Source organism: Phycodurus eques, chromosome 8 (genome assembly GCF_024500275.1).
Source record: "Phycodurus eques isolate BA_2022a chromosome 8, UOR_Pequ_1.1, whole genome shotgun sequence".
Lineage (NCBI taxonomy): Eukaryota > Metazoa > Chordata > Actinopteri > Syngnathiformes > Syngnathidae > Phycodurus > Phycodurus eques.
The window spans coordinates 2,638,453-2,660,867 of record NC_084532.1 but is presented as its reverse complement, the minus strand read 5'-3'; the positions used below and the strand labels follow the sequence as shown (position 1 = coordinate 2,660,867).

At 43.8% G+C, this 22,415-nt stretch overlaps 2 protein-coding genes across 5 annotated transcripts in view; one reads left to right on the top strand and one right to left on the bottom strand.

The window, feature by feature from the left end:
* Positions 1–3,962, top strand: part of LOC133405931 (GDP-L-fucose synthase-like) — a 29,653-nt gene extending 25,691 nt beyond the window's left edge. For all 4 annotated transcript variants that reach the window (XM_061683022.1, XM_061683023.1, XM_061683020.1 and 1 more), the window contains exons 9-10: positions 2,399–2,498; positions 2,596–3,962. In XM_061683022.1, coding sequence (XP_061539006.1) covers positions 2,399–2,498; positions 2,596–2,651 — 156 coding nt within the window. In that variant the 3' untranslated portion in view covers positions 2,652–3,962. The remainder of the gene's footprint in view (positions 1–2,398; positions 2,499–2,595) is intronic.
* Positions 2,968–21,347, bottom strand: bmb (brambleberry). The gene is made up of 13 exons (XM_061683019.1): positions 21,280–21,347; positions 20,339–20,598; positions 18,573–18,701; positions 18,289–18,474; positions 13,141–13,363; positions 11,597–11,713; positions 11,332–11,511; positions 11,033–11,239; positions 10,801–10,939; positions 10,639–10,682; positions 3,471–3,574; positions 3,281–3,396; positions 2,968–3,196 (listed from the first exon to the last, which is right to left on the bottom strand). The coding sequence occupies exons 2-13, from the start codon at positions 20,594–20,596 to the stop codon at positions 3,067–3,069; spliced, it is 1,833 nt and encodes a 610-aa protein (XP_061539003.1). The 5' UTR covers positions 20,597–20,598; positions 21,280–21,347; the 3' UTR covers positions 2,968–3,066.
* Between the last annotated feature and the right edge of the window lie 1,068 nt (positions 21,348–22,415).

Below are 22,415 nucleotides of genomic sequence, written 5' to 3'. Positions count from 1 at the left end.
GGAAGTTACAATGAAATGACCTGATTGACTGCAATAAATGCACAGCCACTGAATGACACGACGCTGACGTTCCGTTCGGGTGTTACCAGTGTATATGGGCGCATCAGGTGCAGTGGGGGGTGACGATGGGGTAGTCGGAGGTGCAGAATGCGGATGAGATGCTGACGGCGGCGGTGCTCACGGTGGGAGTGATCTTACACACTCGGACCCCCCTCTCTCGTAGTCTGTTATCTAGGCGGATGGTGAGTGTGATGAGATCCTCGAGAGAGGAGGGCTTGTCGCAAGCAGCGAGTTCATCTTTAAGTTGCTCCGAAAGGCCATTAAGAAAAATTCCCCTCAGCACAGCGTCATCTCATGAGAAAGTATCCTAAATTCGATGGAGTACGCAGCTACGGAACAAGCGCCCTGAGTGAGCGTAAAGAGACGACGGGTGGCTTCTCTGCCCTGAATAGGGTGATCGAATAGTTCAGCAGAAAATGAATCGAATGACTGGGAGGAGTTGTGCCATAATGCGGTGGACCATTTGGCTGCTTTGCCGCGGAGGAGGTTAGTGACTAATGCAACCTTGGATTGTTCAGTGGGATAACTGTACGGGTGAAGATTGAAAACTCGGGAGCAATTAATAAGGAACTGCCTTCATGTACCAAGGTCCCTGGAGTAGGGATCGGACGGGGGGACATGAGGTTCTTTGTACAGGATGCGGGGTGGCTCTGAGGCTGCGGGCTCGTTAGGAGTACTTACGGGAAGGAGGTAGGATTGTAGTTTCGAAGACAGGAGGGAGACTTGAGTGAGGGAGTCTATGGATTCCATAATTTCTAGAAGCGTTTTCTCGTCTACTCCTATGTGGGCGCCTCGAAGGGTGAGTGCATCTTTTTTAGCGCCTCCGGGGCTGCTGGGTCCATGGCTGGCCAGAGTATTCCGTCATGAACGGATGAAGACTGGGCCCAAGAGAAGGCGGAGGCTGAGAGGTTGTGATGAACAGTTTATTGAAAAAGGGAAATGTAGATGGTCCTTGAAGTGCGCTGGCGGGTTGTGGAGGCAGGGAATGAGTGGCAGGCGGCAGGAATTCACTTGGTGAGAAACACGGAGGAAACACTGAGGACAAGGAGAGGCACGGATGTCAGAAAGGAGACAAGGAATTGTGCAGCTTACGTGGATACTGGGGAGCAGTTGTACCGCTGGAGAAGCTGCAATACTGTGGCAAGGATTTCCGGGATCAGGCCGGGCTTAAATACAGGTGGTAACGAGGGCTGTTTGGTGACAGGTGCGCGGCTGAGGAAGGTGCTGGAAAGAGGGAGGAGAGAGAGAGCGCCACCCAGGCTCCAACAGGAGAACTGCAGGGCAGCTTATGACACTAGCCTTGCTTTTGAAATATCTTTTTAAGTACTCTTCACCAAATAAATACTGAGTTACACTGTATGGACAAATGTTTTGTAACACCTGACCATTAAACCTCCATCCATCCTTCCATTTTCTGAGCCGCTTCTCCTCACGAGGGTCGCGGGCGTGCTGGAGCCATCGGGCAGGAGGTGAAGGGGAAGGTGAACCCATGAACTGGTTGCCAGCCAATCGCAGGGCACATATAAACAAACAACCTTTTGCACTCACATTCACACCTACGGGCAATTTAGAGTTGTCAATTAACCAACCATGCATGTTTTTTGGGATGTGGGAGGAAACCGGAGTGCCCGGAGAAAACCCACGCAGACACAGGGAGAACATGCAAACTCCACACAGGCGGGGCCGGGGATTGAACCCCTGGTCCTCAGAACTGTGAGGTAGACGCTCTAACCAGTTGGTCACCGTGCCGCCACCATTAAACCGACACAAACTAAAAATATAAAACAGAGTTGGTCACACTTATGTAACTTAAGAGTAACAACTGTCCTGTAAAGGTCTCGGTGGAAATTCCATACTGAATAGCTTTTGAGATCAAAGGTCATTAGTGTTAAAGTCAAGGTTATTTGCAGCCGAGTTTAGTTTTTACAAACCAAACTCGTGTATATATGGACCTTGCTGTGTACACTTGAGGGCAGGGGTTTACTTGGGGCGGTTCAGCCATGCTGGGACAGAACTTCTTCCCCAAATCTTTGCTTCAAAATCGCTAGCATACAAATGTATATGAAATTAAGAGCTAAGAATCAGAGGGACTCAAGTTGTCTTGCCCTCAGCCAAATTTATTTAGTTCTGACAAAATTTGTTCATATGGCTTCTTTAGTTGTTACGGTTTTAACTGGGATCATCATGTCTCCATATCCTTGTCCTCTGTGTCAGTCACAGAAAGCTCCTCTATTTCTTCCACCAAGATACTATTTCTTAAAACGTGTTTATTTCTTTTATACCAGAATAATCACAAGCATACAGATTTTCTGTGATTTCCTTGACCATCTCTCTGCAGTATGATAACAGTAAATCAGACGGGCAGTTTAAAAAGACAGCCAGTAATGCAAAGCTGTGCAGTTATCTACCAGAATTCCGCTTCACACCCTTCAAACAAGGTGGGACTATTAGATGCTCAATATATATATATATATATATAAGTTTTTTTTTTTTTTTTTTTCCAAAGGCTGCCTGTTGACGTTTATACTCTTACAGCTCTCAAGGAAACCTGTGAATGGTTTGTTGCAAACTATGACACAGCTCGCAAGTGAAAACAGTCATCAAGTGTGGACAAAAACATCCAGGTCTACAATCCATTACTTTGGTGGGATGGAGACCAGAGGTGATGGTGCTTGCCCAGCTGCAGATAATGTGCCCAGAAGAATTTGACAAAGACCATGAATTTCATTCCCAAGTGTGCAACATCATGCTGTGAAGATCAGATCACCTATTCTTAGGAGTTCACTACCACATTTACATAATAAAAGGACCTGGTTAACTAAATTCTATTAATTGGTTATGTGCATAAATGTTTTATACTTGGAAAGTGTGACATCTGACTCAAACACAATGAAAGTCTTGGTTTTCTTTATTTCAAGGCTCCATGGGGAAATGTAATTAAAAATGCAATAAGTAAAAACAAAATCCGAATTTAAAAAGTTAACATGTCTTGCAAGGCAGTGCATTTCAAGTGTGAAAGTAGGGGGTGCGGTTGCCTTCATGGATTCCGCAGTATTCTTGACCAAACCGCGCTCTCTTCTTACATGTCTTACCGGTTTTGGTAACTGCGTTGCAGAGTTGACGTCCTGACAAAGAGCTGAAAAGACCATGAATTGTCTTTTAAAAATAAATTCATGAAATAATTTTAGGTCATCTGTGTGCAGAATACGAAACCACTGACCTGTTGCTAATTGATGGAGTCGGACTTGCACTTCTCCAGTCATTCACTAAATCATGAGAGTCATTCAAAGTGTCAAAAACACCCCTAAGATTTCTTGAAGGAATATCTACCAAAGCCTTAAAAAAAAAAAAAAAAAAATTTTATAATGTATTACAATGCTGTGATTTAAACATTCCCTCAATGTGCTCACTGCTGAAAGAACAGGCTGGGGAGGAAGTCGAGGAGTGCAGTGATTAGGTGTACCACTTGGTGCAGGCTTCCTGAGAGGAGACACTACAGACATTCCAAGGTCACCTGTACATTAAGAACAAACAAAAACATGACTTGACATTGTGATAACCTTACTTGACTATTTTGAATTTACAAACAAATTCCAATGAAGTTGGGATGTTTTGTAAAACAATACAGGAAGTCCTCGAGTTACGACGCACTCGACCTACGACGTTTCGACTTTACAACGCCCGTGCCTCGTCCACCATTTTGTCCCAGCACCACAGTGTTTCTGCTTAGCTAGTGGATACTGCTTGTCTGTGTTTGTGCGGCGGGAGTATCTTTACCTTTTTCGCCCTCCTTTTTTCACACTCTCAGCAGTAATGGTAAGTACAGCATCTTATTTTTTTATTTTAATGTATTTTAGTGCAGGTGTGGGTATACTTATTGCTCCCCGGCTCGGCGCCTGTACGTTGGGGTTCACCCCGGTGGACGAGAGGGTAGCCTCCCTCCGCCTTCGGGTGGGGCGACGGGTCCTGACTGTTGTTTGTGCCTATGCACCAAACACCAGTTCAGAGTACCCACCCTTTTTGGAGTCCTTGGAGGGGGTGCTGGAGAGCGCTCCCACTGGGGACTCCATTGTTCTGTTGGGGGACTTCAATGCTCACGTGGGCAATGACAGTGAGACCTGGAGGGGCGTGATTGGGAGGAACGGCCCCCCCGATCAGAACCCGAGCGGTGTTCTGTTATTGGACTTCTGTGCTCGTCACGGATTGTCCATAACGAACACCATGTTCAAGCATAAGGGTGTCCAAACTTGCACTTGGAACCAAGACACCCTAGGTCGCAGTTCGATGATCGACTTTGTGGTCGTGTCATCAGACTCGCGGCCGCATGTCTTGGACACTCGGGTGAAGAGAGGGGCGGAGCTGTCAACTGATCACCACCTGGTGGTGAGTTGGCTCCGATGGTGGGGGAAGATGCCGGTCCGACGTGGTAGGCCCAAACGTATTGTGAGGGTCTGCTGGGAACGTCTGGCAGAATCCCGTCAGAAGGAGTTTCAACTCCCACCTCGGACAGAACTTTGCTCATGTTCCAGGGGAGGCGGGGGACATCGAGTCCGAGTGGACCATGTTCCGCGCCTCCATTGCTGAGGCGGCCGACCGGAGCTGTGGCCGTAAGGTGGTCGGTGCCTGTCGTGGCGGCAATCCCCGAACCCGTTGGTGGACACCAACGGTGAGGGATGCCGTCAAGCTGAAGATGGAGTCCTATCGGGCCTTTTTGGCCTGTGGGACTCCTGAGGCAGCTGATGGGTAAAGGCTGGCCAAGCGGAATGCAGCTCTGGTGGTCGCTGAAGCAAAAACTCGGGCATTGGAGGAGTTCGGTGAGGCCATGGAGAAAGACTTCCGGACGGCTTCAAGGAAATTCTGGTCCACCATCCGACATCTCAGGAGAGGAAAGCAGTGCACCACCAACACTGTGTATAGTGGGGATGGGGCGCTGCTGACCTCGACTCGGGACGTTGTGAGTCGGTGGGGAGAATACTTCGAAGACCTCCTCAATGCCACCGACACGCCTTCCCATGAGGAAGCAGAGTCTGGGTTCTCTGAGGCGGGCTCTCCTATCTCTGGGTTTGAGGTCACCGAGGTAGTTAAAAAGCTCCTCGGTGGCAGGGCCCCGGGGGTGGATGAGATTCGCCCGGAGTTCCTAAAGGCTCTGGATGTTGTGGGGCTGTCCTGGTTGACACGCCACTGCAACATCGCGTGGACATCGGGGACAGTGCCTCTGGATTGGCAGACTGGGTGGTGGTCCCCCTTTTTAAGAAGGGGGACCAGAGGGTGTGTTCCAACTACAGGGGGATCACACTGCTCAGCCTCTCTGGTAAGGTCTATTCAGGGGTGCTGGAGAGGAGGGTCCGCCGGAAAGTCAAATCTCAGATTCAGGAGGGGCAGTGTGGTTTTCGTCCTGGCCGTGGAACAGTGGAGGACCCTGGCCGTCGGCAGGGTCCTCGAGGGTGCATGGGAGTTCGCCCAACCAGTCTACATGTGTTTTGTGGACTTGGAGAAGACGTTCGACCGTGTCCCTCGGGGAGTCCTGTGGAGGGTGCTTCGGGAGTATGGGGTACAGAACCCCCTGATACTGCCCTGTACGACCAGAGTCAGAGTTTGGTCCGCATATCCGGCAGTAAGTCGGACTCGTTCCCGGTGAGGGTTGGACTCCGCCAAGGCTGCCCTTTGTCGCCGATTCTGTTCATAACTTTTATGGACAGAATTTCTAGGCGCAGCCGAGGCGTAGAGGGGTCCGGTTTGGTGGCCTCAGTATTGCATCTCTGCTTTTTGCTGATGATGTGGTTCTGTTGGCTTCATCAAGGCGTGAGCTCCAACTCTCACTGGAGCAGTTCACAGCCGAGTGTGAAGCGGCTGGGATGAGAATCAGCACCTCCAAATCTGAGACCATGGTCCTCAGTCGGAAAAGGGTGGCATGCCCTCTCCAGGTCGGGGATGAGATCCTGCCCCAAGAAGAGGAGTTCAAGTATCTTGGTGTCTTGTTCACGAGTTAGGGAAGAATGGAACGGGAGATCGACAAGCGGATCGGTGCAGCGTCTGCAGTGATGCGGATTTTGTATCGATCCGTTGTGGTGAAGAAGGAGCTAATCCGAAAGGCGAAGCTCTCAATTTTCCATTCGATCTTCGTTCCTACCCTCACCTATGGTCATGAGCTTCTTTATACAAAGTGTTAACCTTTCCTACTACGGTCACCTGACCGTGGTTGGGAGACGCAGGGGTTAACTCCCTTCTCTCGTTGCACAGCTGAGCTGGGTGGCGGCAACAATGAAGGCACAAAGCACCGATTTGCTGCTTTAATGGCTTTATTCTCTTCTCCGGTCGCCGTCACTACACTTGCTACTGTATTCACTCGCACTGGCGCGCATTCTTTCCTCCTTTGCAGTCCTGTCTCACTCACACACGATGCACACACACTGAACTTGCTGTCACAATCACGTGGGACAATACCCGTAACAGAGGTATTTCGCTGTAAATTTCGACTTTAACGGTGAAACGTTAACGTGAACTTACGCGGAAAATCGTTTTACGTCGCCAGCGTAGGAACGGAACTTGTTCGTAAATCGAGGGCTTCCTGTACAATGATTTGCAAATCATTGAATATATCCAATTGAATACAGACTACAAAGACAAGATATTTAATGTTCACACTGAGGAATGTTTTTTGCAAATATTCTCATTTTGAATTTGATGCCTGCAACATGTTCCAAAAAAGTTGGGACAGGGGCGACAAAAGACGAGGAATTAAAAAAATAATAAATTGTTCATAACATTCCACAGGTAAGTTAACTGGAAACAGGAGTCATGAATTTGTATAAAAGGAGCAAACCCTGCAAGGCTCAATTGTTCACAAGCAAGGATGGGGTGAGGTCACCACATTGTGAAATGAGTGAACAAATAGTCCAACAGTTTAAGAGTGACATTTCTCAACATACAAGTGGAAGAAATTTAGAGATTGCATCATCTACAGTCCATAATATCAAACAAATTCTGGAAATCTGGAGAAATCGCTGCACGTAAGCAGCAAGACTAAAAACCAACATTGAAGGCTCTTCGATCCCTCAGGTAGCACTGCATTAAAACCTGGAATCATTGTGTAAAGGATATTGCCATGCGGGCTTAGGAACACTTCAGAAAACTATTGTCAGTTAACACAGTTCATCGCTACATCTACAAATGAGCTAAAAAAATAAATCACTTTCCCATGCAAACCAAAAGCCATATATCAACAACACTCAGAAATGCCAGCAGCTTCTCTGGGCCCAGGCTCTTCGGAGATGGACAAACTAGAAAAGCGTGCTGTGGTCTTATGAGTCCACATTTCAAATTGTTTTTGGGAAATCATGGACATCGTGTCCTCCGGGCAAAAGAGGAAAAGGACCATCCAGATTGTTGTCAGCTCAAAGTTCAAAAGCCAGCATCTGTGACAGTATGGGGTATGTAAGTACCCGTGGCATGGGTAACTTGCACATCTGTGAAGGCACCATTAATCGCTTTGTATTAATAGAGTGTCTCCCATTGAACATGTGTCATGAAGCGCAAAATACAACAGAGACCCCTAACTGTTAAGCAACTGAAGTTGTACATCAAGCAAGAATGGGAAAGAATTCCACCTACAAAGCTTCAATTAGCGTCCTCCGTTCCCTAATGCTTATTGAGTGTTATTCAAAGGAAAGGTGATGCAACACACTCATAAACATGACCCTGGCCCAGCTTTTTGGGAACATGTGGCAAGCATCAAATTTAATGAGTGAATACAGTGCCGTCAATAAGTATTGGCCCCCTTCCCAAATTCTTATTTCTGCATAGTTTCCCCACTTTAATGTTTAACATGAAACAAAATGTAAATAGATAAATATAACCCAAGTGAACTTAACATTCTGTTTTTAAATGATTTCATTTGTTAAAGAAAAAAAACTACCGTATTTTCACGACCATAGGTTGCACCGTATTAAAAGGTGCAGTCTCAGTTACGGGGTCTATTTCTGTATTTAACACATACATAAGGCGCAGGCATGGTAAAACATGCATTAGCTTAAAAGATATGGCTAGCATGCATGCACGCTAAAACAATGTTTTTAAAAAGGCAGCGGGAGCAAAACTGAGTTCGGTTGTACTTTATTGAAGTATTTAACAATGTACTCATGCTATTTTTTGATCAATCCTCATCCACAAATCCATCAAAGTCCTCATCCGAAATGAACAGCTGGGCAAGTTCTCAATCAAACACGCCAGAAAGCTCGAACAACAGTGCAAAGCAGACACGTTAGCCCAAGCATCCACAATCCATTCACATATGGTGGCGTAACTCGCTCGGCGTTGCCTCCCAGTCTTAGTAAAGCTGTGTTCGCCATCTGTCATCCGTCGCTTCCATGCCAGCCTTTCCTTGTAATCCGCCGGACGTTGTCTTTGCCGGATGGATAAATGGCGCCGTTTCATAAAACAAAAGCACCAAGACGGACCTCCTTGAAAATGTTCAATTCTCATTTCTTCTGCAAGCTTTATTGCCCTCACTCAAATGGTGGCTGTAGAGAAGCTTCTCCCGGCTGTTCTTTGAATTCTCTCGTGGCTGCTCGATTCCCATGTGCCTCCGCGTAACTGACAGCTTGCAGTTTAAACTGTGCTTCGTAAGCGTGTCTCTTCGTAGGTGCCATTTTCGGGGGGGGGGGGGGGGTCCTTTGTCAAGCCAATGTTTTGCACAATGCACACCTCGGCGCTATATACTTACTGGGGGCGTGGCTTTAGCTTCCTCCTTCACGCACCCTTTACGTCCGCATGCTGTCCTCAGCCACATCCGCTTTTCCTCTGTATAAGCAGCGTGTCGGCAGGAAATGGTCCCAGTCCGTCAAGCGGTCAAGAAAAAGTCACCAAAAAAATAAAAGTCAAGCTGAGCGCTCATCACACAACATTTATAGATGTTGGAACTCGGTGCACACATAAGGCGCGCCGCATTATAAGGCCATTTTGGAGAAAATTTTATACTTTTAAGTGGACCTTATGATCGTGAAAATACGGTATTCAGAGTTACCTGGGCCCTGTGTGAAAAATTACCACCTTGTTAAATCATGAATTAATTGTAGCTAATTACAATTTTTGGTTAATTTTCACTGATCACACCCAAGCCTGATTGCCTCCAGACCTGTTCAATCAAGAAATCACTGAAACAGAACCTGTCCCAACAATATCAAGTCAAGACAAAAGATATAAAAAAGCTGCAACAAAATGACACGATCCAAAGAAATTCCAGAACAGTTGAGAAATAAAGTAATTGACATCTATCAGTCTGGACAGGGTAACAAAAGCTATTTCTAAAGCTTTAGGATTCCAGCGAACCATAGGGAGAGCCATTATCCTCACATGGAGAAAGCATGGAACAGTGGTGAACCTTCCTAAGAGTAGCTGGCCTACAAAGATTACCCCAAAAGAACAGCAATAACTCATCCAGGAGGCCACAAAGGAACTCAGGACAACATCTAAAGAACTGGAGTTCTCATTTGCCCCAGTTAAGGTTCATGACTCAACTATAGGGAAGAGACTGGACAAAAATGGCATCCATGGCAAAGTTTCAAAGCGAAAACCACTGTTGACCAAAAACAACAAAGGCTCGTCTTACTTTTGCCCAAAAAAAAAAGATTCCAAAGTCTTTAGTGAGAATATTATATGGACTGCTGAGATGAAAGTTGACTTTAGAAGGTGCATGTCTTGTTACATCTGGAGTAAATGTAGCACAGCATTTCAGAAAAAGAACATCGTACCAACAGTCAAACAGGGTGGTGGGCTGCTTTTTCCTTCAGGACCTGGACAACTTGCTGTGATTGATGGAACCATGCACTTTGCTCTTTATCAAAAAATCCTGAAGGAGAATGTTCAGCCATCAGTTCAAGCTGCAGCGCACTTTGGTTCTGCATCAGGATAATGATCCAAAAACAAATAAGCAAGTCAACTTCTGAATGGCTTTAATGAAAAAATAAATAAATGATTTTGGAGTGGCCTAGTCAAAGTCCAGACTTGACTGATCGAAATGCAGTGGCATGACCTTAAAAAGGTCGTTCATGCTCGAAAACCCTCCATTTTTACTGAATTCAAACAATTCTGCAAGGAAGAGTGGGCCAAAATATCTCCACAGAGATGTGAAAGACTCAGTGCCAGTCATAGAAAACGCTTGATTTCAGAGGATGGTCCCAACCAGTTATTAGATTTAGGGCAGCCATTACTTTTTCACACAAGGCCAGGTAACTTTGAATAGTTTTTTTTTTCTTAATAAATGAAATCTTTTAAAAACAGCATTTTCAGTTCACTTGGGTTATATTTGATGATTTACATTTGTTTGATCATCTTAAACTTTAAAGTGTCAAAATTATGCAAAAATATTAGAACGTAAGTGGGGGGGGGGGCAATACTTTTTCACAGCATTTTATTTGCAAACAAAAAAACAGGTTGAACATTTAAGATCCTGCTTGCTGTGTATTCAATTGAATATAGGTTGAACCGGATTTGCAAATTATTATATATTTTGTTTTTTCATACAATGCCCCAAATTCATTGGAATTGGGGTTTGTGATATAATTTGTAAAAGATTCAAACTTGATATAACGTCATCTCGATTCTGCAGGTTGTTCTGCTCTTCCCTGAGGACAAAAACAAGATTCCATGGATACAAAAAATACAGTATTTTTTTCTGCAAAAGATCATAATTCTATTACGTGACTTTATCAAAAACTGGAATAAAGAAGCTTTCAGACTCACTTCTGAGGTGTTGAGGATTGTGGATATGGGTTACATGACTTCTGTGGCTCCACTAATTCAAAAGAGACATATGGCAACGCAGCAGTCGGCTTTTCACTTCTCTGAAGTTGAACCCACAACTGACTCGCAAAGCAATGACCTGGGGATTTCATTTGGGGGGGGGGGGGGGGGGGGTGTGACAACTGAAAAATCACACTTTATATTGTATTTGTACACGGCTTTGAGATTGTACCTAGAGAGAGCATGACTAGCAGCAGGCTAAGACTTGCGAGATCCAGCGCCGGCTGTTGGTTCACCTCTGCCACTGCATTCAGTGGCACGGTAAGCAGCAGCATTGCACGAGAGAATACTGGACAACGCAGGAATGACTGAAGGACAGCAAACAGTACAAAATAGCTGGTATGCGCAATACATGTCCACATAGCAGTGATGCTTAAACCTGGAATCACAAGAAAATGAAACATGTCAGGAAAAAGCAGGGGGGTGTCTTGGAAGAGGCAAAGTGTAACCGAATAACAGAATGCATTTCACCTGCCCAACCAAGGTAACCCTGAATTACGTGAAGCCTTTCATCTAGTCGGCCTTGCATTTCATCGAGGTAGTGCAGCATAAATCCCAGACTGCTATTCATGTGCTCCAGTTTGCTCATGAGATCTGTGTAGTAGTGCAATGTCTGGTCCTGGTACTGAAGAAACTCTGACATGCTGTCATCTGAAGTCACAGGTTTGTAAAAACAAATCATGTAACACTGATATTTTCAACTGTGGTGTAATCTTGTTGAATTCTACTTTTATACCAATTTTTTGCTGGATTTCCTGTGCTTGATATCCGACAGCGGCAAGGTCTTCAACAATTGCTCTCTGGCTGTCCTGCACTTCTGAGCCTTGGATCTGAACATTCTCACTAACAATTGCTTAAACAGAAAGGGAAACGTTACAAAAACATACATTTTGGGGGGGGGGGGGGGGGGGGGTGAAGAATGATAGTTCAGAATAGTAGTGTGCTTAAACATGGAGTATGTAGTTTTCAACCAGCTCGTAAGATTTGAACGCAAACACTTTTTCCTATTACCTTCCCTTTCCCTAAAGCCTGCCGCACACTGGAGTTATGTGCTGAGCAAAAAGTCATTAGAGACCTTTTGTTTAGCAGATAGCTGACTGCGCACGCAGAATTTGCTGTGAGGTGTCTGCCTCACGAGAATAACATCTAATGCGTTTGATATTTTTCACCTCACAACGCAGAAAATTCACCATGTCCATGCGCTCTATGAGCTACATGCTGAAAGCAGAAATTCAGGTGGCCAATCAAAACGTATCCTCCGGTCAGATGATTTCATGATGGCACCCCCCCTCGCCCTCGCAGTTGTTAGCGGCTAGATATTGAAGGATAATTTGTTCGGATATTTGGCAAGACATTACCTCGTCCGATTTCATGAATTAAACTGAAGAAACTGAAATGGTGTTTATTCTGTATTTTATTGATGCCGCTTGGGAATGGCTGCTGGCACGTATCCCTGTTTTTGAAATCGGAAGATGTCAAAGTATAATCTGGCCTCATATCGAACAATTTATCCTCTGATATGCAGCAGATTGTCCCTACTTACTGTATATGACATAACATCTTGAGGTCGGAATTTCAAGTGGTGACAGCAATACCTCATCAATAAAATGTGTAACATTTCAGTTTTCAGTTTAATTCATGAAATTGGCCGAAGCAGCGTATGGTCACGTAAACCAGTTTATTCTCCAATATGTAGCTACTGACAACTTCGCCGGGCACCGCAATCACAATATCGTGTAACCAGAGGATGTGTTTTGCTAGGACAACTGAATTTTTGCCATCCGCACATGGCTCAAGGAGGACACACGCTTTATTTTTTTGCCTAGTAATGTACAAAAATGTGTGTTTGATATTTGCCTCAAGGTGGAAAACGTGCCAAAAATTACACATGCACAGTGAGTCTTCTGCTGAGCAAAAAAAACTAATGACTGTGCTCAGCAAATAGCTCCAGTGTGAAACAGGCTTAATAAGGAATATGGTTTTCTTGATGTTTTGATTTTGAATGGAATGTGCAGTGTTCACAATGCATTTGCATGTATAATAATCAATAAAGAATTTATCTTTGCTCACGCTTTTAACCCCACTTCTATTTTAAACAGAACTCTTCACAATAAGTCAATGAATCTTACATTTTTATCTGTACAGAATGTTTGAATAATACTTGTGTAGCCATTAAAAAAGAAAAGAAAATATGCCAACACTGACCCTTGTCCAGTCCCCTCTGGCCTCAATGGAGCTAGTGTATATGAAATGGAGCAATAGATGAATAAAAGCTCTCACCCATTCTATCTGTAATTCCCTGGATGAGCTGGGCTACGAGTTCTTGTCCAGAGGCAATGAGGGCTTTCTCCTGACCCAGACGCTCAAGGTTGTCTCTCAGGGAACTTTCCATTTGACCCTGGCCTTCGTGCAGCTTGACCTGCTGAGTATGGAGAGCAGTGTGGCCCTGCAGGAGCTTGTCTAGCGATGCTGCAGTCATCGCTCTAAGCTCCAATTGGCCATCCTGTCACAAAGCACTAAATGAGGATTGGCGCTTGGGTAAACGAGACACGCGTGGTCTCAGATGACTTAATGGTTTTGTTTTGAACATGTACGTCTGAAAGGGAATCGTGGAAAGTGGCTCTAAAATACTTATGTCAACCAGCATCGTCAGTTCCATGCGAACGGATATTTTCCAAAGACGGATACATGGTGAGCATCAACAGGAGCCACCTGAAACCAATTCTGGATAAATTGTTTTTTTGTTTTTTAATAATAATAAAAAAAAAAAAAAAAAAAGACATCTCTGTGCCCTTTTGTTTCTGTTCACAAGTCATCCCTTTATAATAAAGTTGCATGCATGACCAACATATTTACTTTGTGGAAGCCAGCTTTTTAATGCCAACTTCGTCTATTTAAATAAACACAAACGGGCTTACGTACGTACATCGACGAACATTGTATTTTATCTTTAATTGCTGAAAGATAACGAGAGAGTCTCGTTTCACACAGTTTAGTGACGTAGGTTGCTGTGACTCCATTCACCCATCAGATGTCACTACTGTTCTCACTGAAGCACGAAAGCTCCGAATTTGTTCCGGCACAAATTGAAGGAAAGCCTCAAAGCTTCATGATGCAGTTTGAACATTAACACAGTGCTTAAGTATTGGTCCAATACTTAAGGCATTTGGCATTTAACAATTTAGAAATGTTTGTTTTCAAACATTTAGGTACAATTTCTATTTAACTTTTATGTGCAATACATCTCAATTGAATTACCAAGTACAGTTTAGCACAGTGTTAATGTTGCAACTGTGCATAATATGTGATTTACAATATTTAAATATACTTTACAGGAATAAAACATGTGCCTCATTTTACACTACTGTATTTTAACAGTCATTATGGTGGTAGTTGGAGAGACAAGTATTTTTTTTCATGTGGTATTGGGGTTCAAGGTTCTTGCCTATAGAGGCTTTTAAATAGATGTCATAGCCATAGATTTTACTTACATGACTAGAAGGAAGTCGGGGGGCTCTCTCTGCTGAGGGTACCGCAACTCAGCAATATGTATTTGTCATTGTTGGAAAAGAAAGCCCTAATGTATTTTGAGGAGGAGGTGACGCAGCAGAAAAGAAAAAAAAAAAAAAAAAAAGGGACTGGGAATATCCCATACTAATTTCACAGTAGCAACTCAGGTTATGCACGAGTTTGAACTTTCTACTTCCAGGAAGAGTACTTCGATGTGTATTTAAGGCTGATTAGGGCGCTTTGAAAGAGTTTCAAAGCTCCCGCAGAGACGTCTCAGGTATATAATTTTTCTTTTGGCCCAAAGTTCGGGACAGTGGGATACCGCAATTATTATACCTTTGCCAAGTGCAATATGAAAAGGCCTTAAGGACTCTACGAGTAAGGAAGGTTAGTGGGACCTTGAAGATATGGTTATGGTATTCATAAGATTTAAGCCCCCTCTATACTCCCGCGCTTGCCCGCATTGCAATCACGTGACCGACGCATTGGCCCACGCACACGGCAAAAATTGTTGCTGCGTGTCGAATGCCACGGAGATCATCTCTCGTGATTGGTCCGTTTTAGTCACATGCTGTGATGACGTGCTCAGCGTTCCTCCCGCTTCCACATACGCCGCTGCCTTCTTGATCAATTTTGCACCATAATTAAACGTATCATCTGGTCATCTCGGTCCATTTGTTCTAGCAGACACTGTTCCACGGTCGCCATTGTTGTTGCTTTGTTCCTTGTTACGGAAAGGAAAGGAAAAACTGCTACCGGAAATGGCCAAAAATTGCAGAGGAAACGCCATCCTGTGGCGTCCTAGCCAATACCAGCCGTAGAGACACCCCCGACCTGGAGGAGAACTGCACCACATTTTCAAAACTGCGCGCGTGGGTTGCGCTAGAGTATAAAGGCAAACTGCACGCAGGATAGGCACCACGACATCAGCGCGGTCGCCACACGTGTGAGTATAAAGAAGACTTTACACACCTCTGCCACCCGTTGCAAGCTTTCCAACCTTCCCCCCTGCTTTATCAGACAATTTGCGGGCATCTGTTTCTATGCTGGGCATCTAGGGCCAGATGCAGTGCTTTGAAAAAGTATTGCCCCCCGTCAAATTATTATATTTTTGCATAATTTCCCCACCTTAAGCCCATCAAACAAATGTAAATGTCAAACAAATATAACCCAAGTGAACTTGAAATTCTGTTTTTAAATGGTAAATTAATTTATTAAGGAATAAAAATATTCAATTACCTGGTCCTATGTGAAAAATGTATTACCCCTTAAACCTAATAACTGGTTGGGCCATTCTAAGCAGGAACAACTGAAATCAAGCATTTTCTAGAACTGGCAATGAGTCTTTTCTCTGTGGAGATATTTTGGCCCCCCTCTTCCTTGCAGAATTGTTTGAGCTCAGCGAAAATTGAGGGTTTCCGAGCATGAACAGCCTTTTTTTTAGGCCACCCCACTGCATTTCAAATCGGATTCAACCCTGGACTTTGACTAGGCTACTCCTAGGAAGGTTCACCACTGTTCCATGCGTTCTCCATGTGAGGAAAACGGCTCTCCTTATGGTTCACTTTCCAGACTGAATTTTTTTTTGACTGGTCTGGAATTTCTTTCGACCGTGTCATTTTGTTGCAGCTTTTTTAGTTCTTTTGTCAGACTTTGTTTTGTTGGGACAGATTCTGTTTAAGTGATTTCTTGATTGAACAGATCTGGAGGTAATCAGGCTCAGGTGTGATCAGTGAAAATTCAAAAACTGTGATTACAATTACAGCACTTTATGATTTAATGAAGGGGTATGTTTTTCACACTGGGCCAGGTTACGGAATAGGTGTTTTCCTTAATAAATGAAATCATTTAAAAACAGCATTTTAAGTTCACTTGGGTTATATTTGTTTATTTACATTTGTTTGATGATCTTAAAGTGGGAAAACGATGCAAAAATATAAGAATTTGAGAAGGGGGGCCAATGCTTTTTCACAGCACCATACATTAATCACTTGCAATCCTGTGGAGTCTTATTTTTCTTGCAAGTTTGTGCCCAGGGAAGACCCCCTTTACAGTAACTGTGAAGGTGACTCACTGTTGCTTTTATGCATAATGCTCTGCATCGCCACACAAAGACTTCTTATGTCAATTTTCAGAACCGCTTACCCTCACAAGGGTCATGTGTAACATGGAGCCTGTACCATCTGATGTTTGGCGAGAGCCGGTGTACATATACGAATTTGAGAAGGGAGCCAATACCACAGCACTGCAGGTACAGTATTTGACATCAAACAGAGGAAATGCATGTAAGGTTTAGAACTGTCGCTTCTGTGGACACTACTGCTGAAATCGGCAATGTTACAACCACGCAACTGTAAAATATAATTAAACTAGTCACGTGGCTACTGCCCAACACTGGTTACAACTTCTGCTTCTTCAAGAACACCTCTGCCTTCTTCTTTTCCTTTCGGCTTGTCCCGTTAGGCTTACATGGAAAAGGATGACACGCTGTGGCGACACCTATCTCCTGCATCCTCCTCTCTAACACCAACTGCCCTCGTGTCTTCCCTTACTACATCTATCAACCTTCTCTTTGGTCTTCCTCGAGCTCTCGCCTGGCAGCTCCATCCTCATCATCCTTTTACCAATATACTCACTTCCTCTCCTCTGGATGTGTGCAAACCATTTAAGTCTTTAAGTCTGCTCTCTCTGTCTCCAAAACATCTAATCTTGGCTGTCCGTCTGATGAGCTCATTTCTAATCCTACCCAACATGGCCACTCAACATCTTCATTTCTGCCACCTCCAGCTCTGCTTCCTATTGTTTCGTCAGTGCCACGGTCTCTAATCCGTACATCATGGCAGGCCTCACCACTGTCGTAATAAACTTTGCCCTTCATGCTAGCAGAGACTCTTCGGTCACATAACACACCTGACACCTTCCTCCACCCATTCCAACCTGCTTGGCCCCGTTTCTTCACTTTACCACACTCACCATTCCTCTGGACTGTTGACCCCAAATATTTAAAGTCATCATGCTCGTCGACTTTTGTGATTTTTGCTAAAATCTGTACTCAAATTCCAAATTGTCATAATAATAAACAATAATTTGAGATATTGCATTGTTCTGTTACCAAACCCTTCTTCAACAGTAACAAACAATACTTGAACAAACCATTATTCTTGTCTTCTGATTTAAAAACTAGTTATCCCTAAATTTGTTGTGTAATGGTAATATGATTTGATGATTAATCATTTATATGGTGTCACTGTTTTAACCGCCCTCTGAGGGAAATCATAACTACAATGCGGCCCGAGACAAAAATTTGTTTGACACCCTTGCTCTACAGGTATGTCATCAGGACCAGCTGCCTTTCCATTTTTCATCCTCTTAGTGCCTGTCTAACTTCCCCCACTAAATATTACAATAATCAAGATGTTCATCTTGGTTATTAATATGTTTATGTTACTAGTAGTTTGTTGAATGCATGTTATTTAACATTCATGCTTATTTTCAACATTTATGGTTGATTTATGGCACTGTATCCTCAAATCGTGAGTGTAGGTTGTGTGTAATAAAGTGACCTCCCACTCAGTTCAACTGGATAATCATGAAAGCTCTACAGGGCATTTACTTGTTAAGTGATTATTTACTCTGATATGTATGCACTCGCACGCCAGCTGTCAGTGTTAACATGTGACATGTTATGTATGAAACATGGGTTACTTCGGTAGTTTTATTTCAGTGAAAAACGTGTTTCGGTCTGAAACCGAAAATGCACTTTTGGGCTATTTTCGGCAGAAACATTTCAGCAGCCAAAATGTTGGTGCATCACTACCCATGTCCAATGCAAACAAAGTATTAGTGGTTTTCGCCAGTGAAATCCAATTACAGTATATACTGGGTACCTTGAGAAGGGGGCGTGGGGGACTGTCCTACCTTCAGGTCTTCCATGGCAGATAGTTGGCTAGCCGCTGTCGAGATAAGTGTGTTCACCGTGTGCTCTGCCCTGCGCCGAAAGAGCTGCTGGCGGGTTGCATAGCACACAGAGCGAGCCCTGTTGCTTACAATGTGATAGGCATTCCATGTGTCAGAGTCCATGTTTGCTGTACATTCTTTTATACTCTGAAAAATCAAATGAGATAACCCCATGAGGGCCACAAACATAATACTGTATATACATGATTTATTCATTTATAATAGTGTCAAATTCCAAGATTTACCATCTCTTCTGTACATGGGTAAATTCTACGACCCTCAATCTGTGCCTGGCAGTTGAACAATAAAACACCAAGCTTCGCCAGCTCCTCTTCTGAGAGACCATCACAGCTCATCTTTAACTGAGCAACCACCTACAGAGCATAGTGTTGTACCCATGTTAAAATACAAACATGCCTGTGAACATACACTACCATTTGTATAATACGACACTAAGAACATCAAGGGAACAAACTTGGGGGGGAAGAAAAAAAAAAAAGATTTTTCACAAATTTCAACATACACTGAAGGCACAAAAGCATTGCGATACACCCAATATCCACCTCGAATCTGTTACCTTATAAAATACATTTTTGACAATGATTGCAATTTTATGGGAACAGTTTGTGGTAGGTCCAGCATGCCCCCGACCACAACGAAGGTTCGTCAAGACATAGTTGGGTAAGTTTGGTGAGGACTTTCCTGTCCTTAACCCCTTCAAATACCTTTGGGGTGAACAGCAACAGTGATTTTTTATTGTCCCGGTTAGGAAATTAGTTTGGGGTCCTCTCATTTTCAAATAGTATCAAAGAGCACAAATGTGATTCTTGATGAATGTACAACTATATTTCTTCATGGAAAGTCTTTCAAGCAGAGTGGAAAATACCACCAATAGCCACACAAAACGAAACTTCAATATTTCCTGTAAGCAGGCATGTACACAGATATTTTGGTGGCAGGTGCTCAAGCCCCCCCCAAAAAACAAGCACACCCATGACCAAAATTATTCACACTATTAAGAAAAACATCCATTCTTCCATTTTCCGTACCGCTTATCCTCACTTGGGTAGCTGGCGTGCTGGCGCCCATCTCAGTTGACTCTGGGCGAGAGGTGGGGTACACCCTGAAATGGTTGCCAGCCAATCGCAGGGCACATATAAACAAACAACCATTCGGACTCACATTCACACCTACGGGCAATTTAGAGTTTTCAATTAACCCACCAAGCATGTTTTTGGGATGTGGGAGGAAACTGGAGTACCTGGAGAAAACCCACAAAGGAACGGGGAGAAAATGCAAACGCCACACAGGCGAAGCAGGATTTAAATCCGGCTCCTCGGAACTGTGAGGCAAGTGTGCTTAACAAGTCATCCACCGTGCCACCTTAAGAAAAACAGTAGTAGATATATTTAACTTACGTATGTGAACAAGCGACATAAACTTACTTAACAAAGGAGGTTAAGGGAAGCTTCAGTAGCTATAAAAGGTCTACACACCCCTGATCAAGTGGCATCGGGTTGTGTGCACTGCGGCTGAGTGAGGGGCACCATTATCACAAGGACTGAAATACCCATTTGATATCAAAACACTTTGGGGAAAAATTGATGGCAAATTTATTATTATTATTTGTTTTTAAATCCATTCATTTTCTGAGCCGCTTCGCCTCACTAGGGTCGCGGGCGTGCTGGAGCCTATCCCAGCTATCATCGGGCAGGAGGCGGGGTACACCCTGAACTGGTTGCCAGCCAATCGCAGGGCACATACAAACAAACAACATTCGCACTCACATTCACATTTTATAAAATATTGATGAATTAAGAAAATAATGAGCTCCATCCAGCCAAAGGGCACTTTTCTTATCTAGATCAAAAGAGGCTGGTGCTAAAGCACTGGGACTCTTATCTGTGCACATGCCTGCCTGTAATATAATATACTGTAATGGACAAATATCCCAAAACTTGTTCCAGATAATAGCGTATACTCCAAGTTCAATGTTTAGAGCTCCATTTACCCTGTGGTGGCAGCCATCTAAAGCACTCAGCGCCATCTGCTTGGCCTCTGCCAGGAACTTCTCATCAGCAGTGGATAGTTCAAACTGCGCATCCTTGACTAAAATTACTGGAGCTAAATCTGCAGGTGGAGGAGGTTGCACCGTTTTTCCCGGAGGATGCTCAGTCTGCCTCATCCATTCAAAGAGCCCAGTGACTGGTGGAAACCAGCTTGCGAGGAGGCAGAGCGGTAGGAGATAATTGTGGGATAGGGAACCCATGCCTGGAACAGTTAAACATTTATTCAGTAACTTTGACAGTGAATGATAATGACAAATATGAAACAACAATGATATATATACAAATGGAATGCACTTCATTAAAGGCTTTTTTGAAAGGTTGTGCCAGTATTTATTTTCACTAAATACAGAATAAATTAAAACATTGTAATTTACTAAACAAGGAAGATGCCGGTTCGAAACCAACGTACCACTACAGCGTTTTTAAAAATATATATATATTTAAAAAGATGGCTTCATCACCAACCAGGCTTTGTCCAGACATGCCCGCTCTGTTTGCTGAGGCTGCAAGCACACGCGGCATTAAAAATCGCCCTAAAATGATCAATGATAACTGTGTAGTAAACGACACATATTTTGAACTCGATAAAAACGGCACACGATCTGGAATAGTGGCTCTCTGTATATGCATACATTCTTATATACACAAAAAAGGTTAGGGACAATTGGCTTCGGATGCAATTTCGGAATAAAGCTAAAATGCACTATAACATATGCAAATTAACTGAATTTGACCTCCAAACTTTTGAATCGCTAGACATTTAAACCGTATGACAAAAGTCACAGCGATGTCACATTATTATTATTATTATTAATCAGACTTGGCACTAATTTTTATTTAAATTTGGATAATCTAAAACCGGGGGGGGGGGGGGGCTACGTACCTGTTAGCTAATGTTGCAGGACAAAGTTTAAAAGTGACCCCTAAGGACGATGTCACACGGCAGACTGAAATGACAGTTAATTGTCGCTGGACTCGTTGTGCAGAGTCTTGGAGGCGTGTGTCGAGTAATGAAGGGGGCGTGTCCACGTGGCTCGCTTCATTTGGGAGAGGGGCCGGAAATAGTGGCGTCAGAAGCGTCGCTGCATGGCTGTACCACGTGACCGCTTCAGGAAGTGGTTCAGAATTGGGCGCGATGTGTGATACTTTTCCACAGCAATGTGCACCCGGTCAAGCAGCTCCATGAAAATGTGCGTTTATTCGGAGAGTTGCGGTATGTTGAGAGGTTGGATAGTGTTAGTTTGGACATCGTTTGGTGAGTTTAGAACGAGAGAGAGGACGAGTTACTACTAGTTAGTCGAATTTAGAGGGATAGGAAGGAAGAGGCTGGAGCCAGTGAAGAAGACGACGACGTCCCCGATGTGGGAACATTTTGATTTGATAACTCTTATTCAGGTCAGCTAAATTTCAGACACAGTAGGTTTGCTTCTCAATTTTTCAATAACTGTATTTTCACTGTTTTTTGTTTTAGTCAAATGTGTGGTGTTTATTGTGTTTCAAGGCGTTGGGGTACAACAACAAGACATCCATGATAAGGCTGTGCTTTACATGGGAATTGCAGGAAACTGGCGCTTCACCCAGCCACGGTAAATCATTACAATATTACAAATGCACTTTTGAAAATGTTCCCTGTTGACTTTTGTTTATTATATGGTACAAATAAAGTGTAACAAACACTGTATTTATTCTCTTTTAATCAGGCACCAGAAAACAAGAGCTGGATGAGGCCCTGGTCTCTATGATTGTGAAGGATAAACAGCCCTTCACAATTGTGGAAGATGTAGGATTCAGGACATTTGTGTCCAAACTGGATCTGAAGTATGTATGTTCTCCCTACAAGGCAGGTATGTATGGGTGAATGCATTAAATGAAAGTGTATTTTATTGTATGTGTCATTAGTCGCGGCACGGTGGGTGACTAGTTAGAGCGTCAGCCTCACAGTTCTGAGGACCCGGGTTCAATCCTGTGTGGAGTTTGCATGTTCTCCCCGTGCCTGCGTGGGTTTTCTCCGGGCACTCC

Coding starts and splice junctions, on each gene's coding strand:
- bmb (XM_061683019.1), bottom strand. CDS start 20,596: ATGGGTTCCCTATCCCACAATTATCTCCTACCGCTCTGCCTCCTCGCA. Junction 18,475..18,572: donor ACCCATGTACAGAAGAGATG/GTAAATCTTGGA, acceptor TTGATTTTTCAG/AGTATAAAAGAATGTACAGC. Junction 10,940..11,032: donor GCTAGTCATGCTCTCTCTAG/GTACAATCTCAA, acceptor TGAAATCCCCAG/GTCATTGCTTTGCGAGTCAG.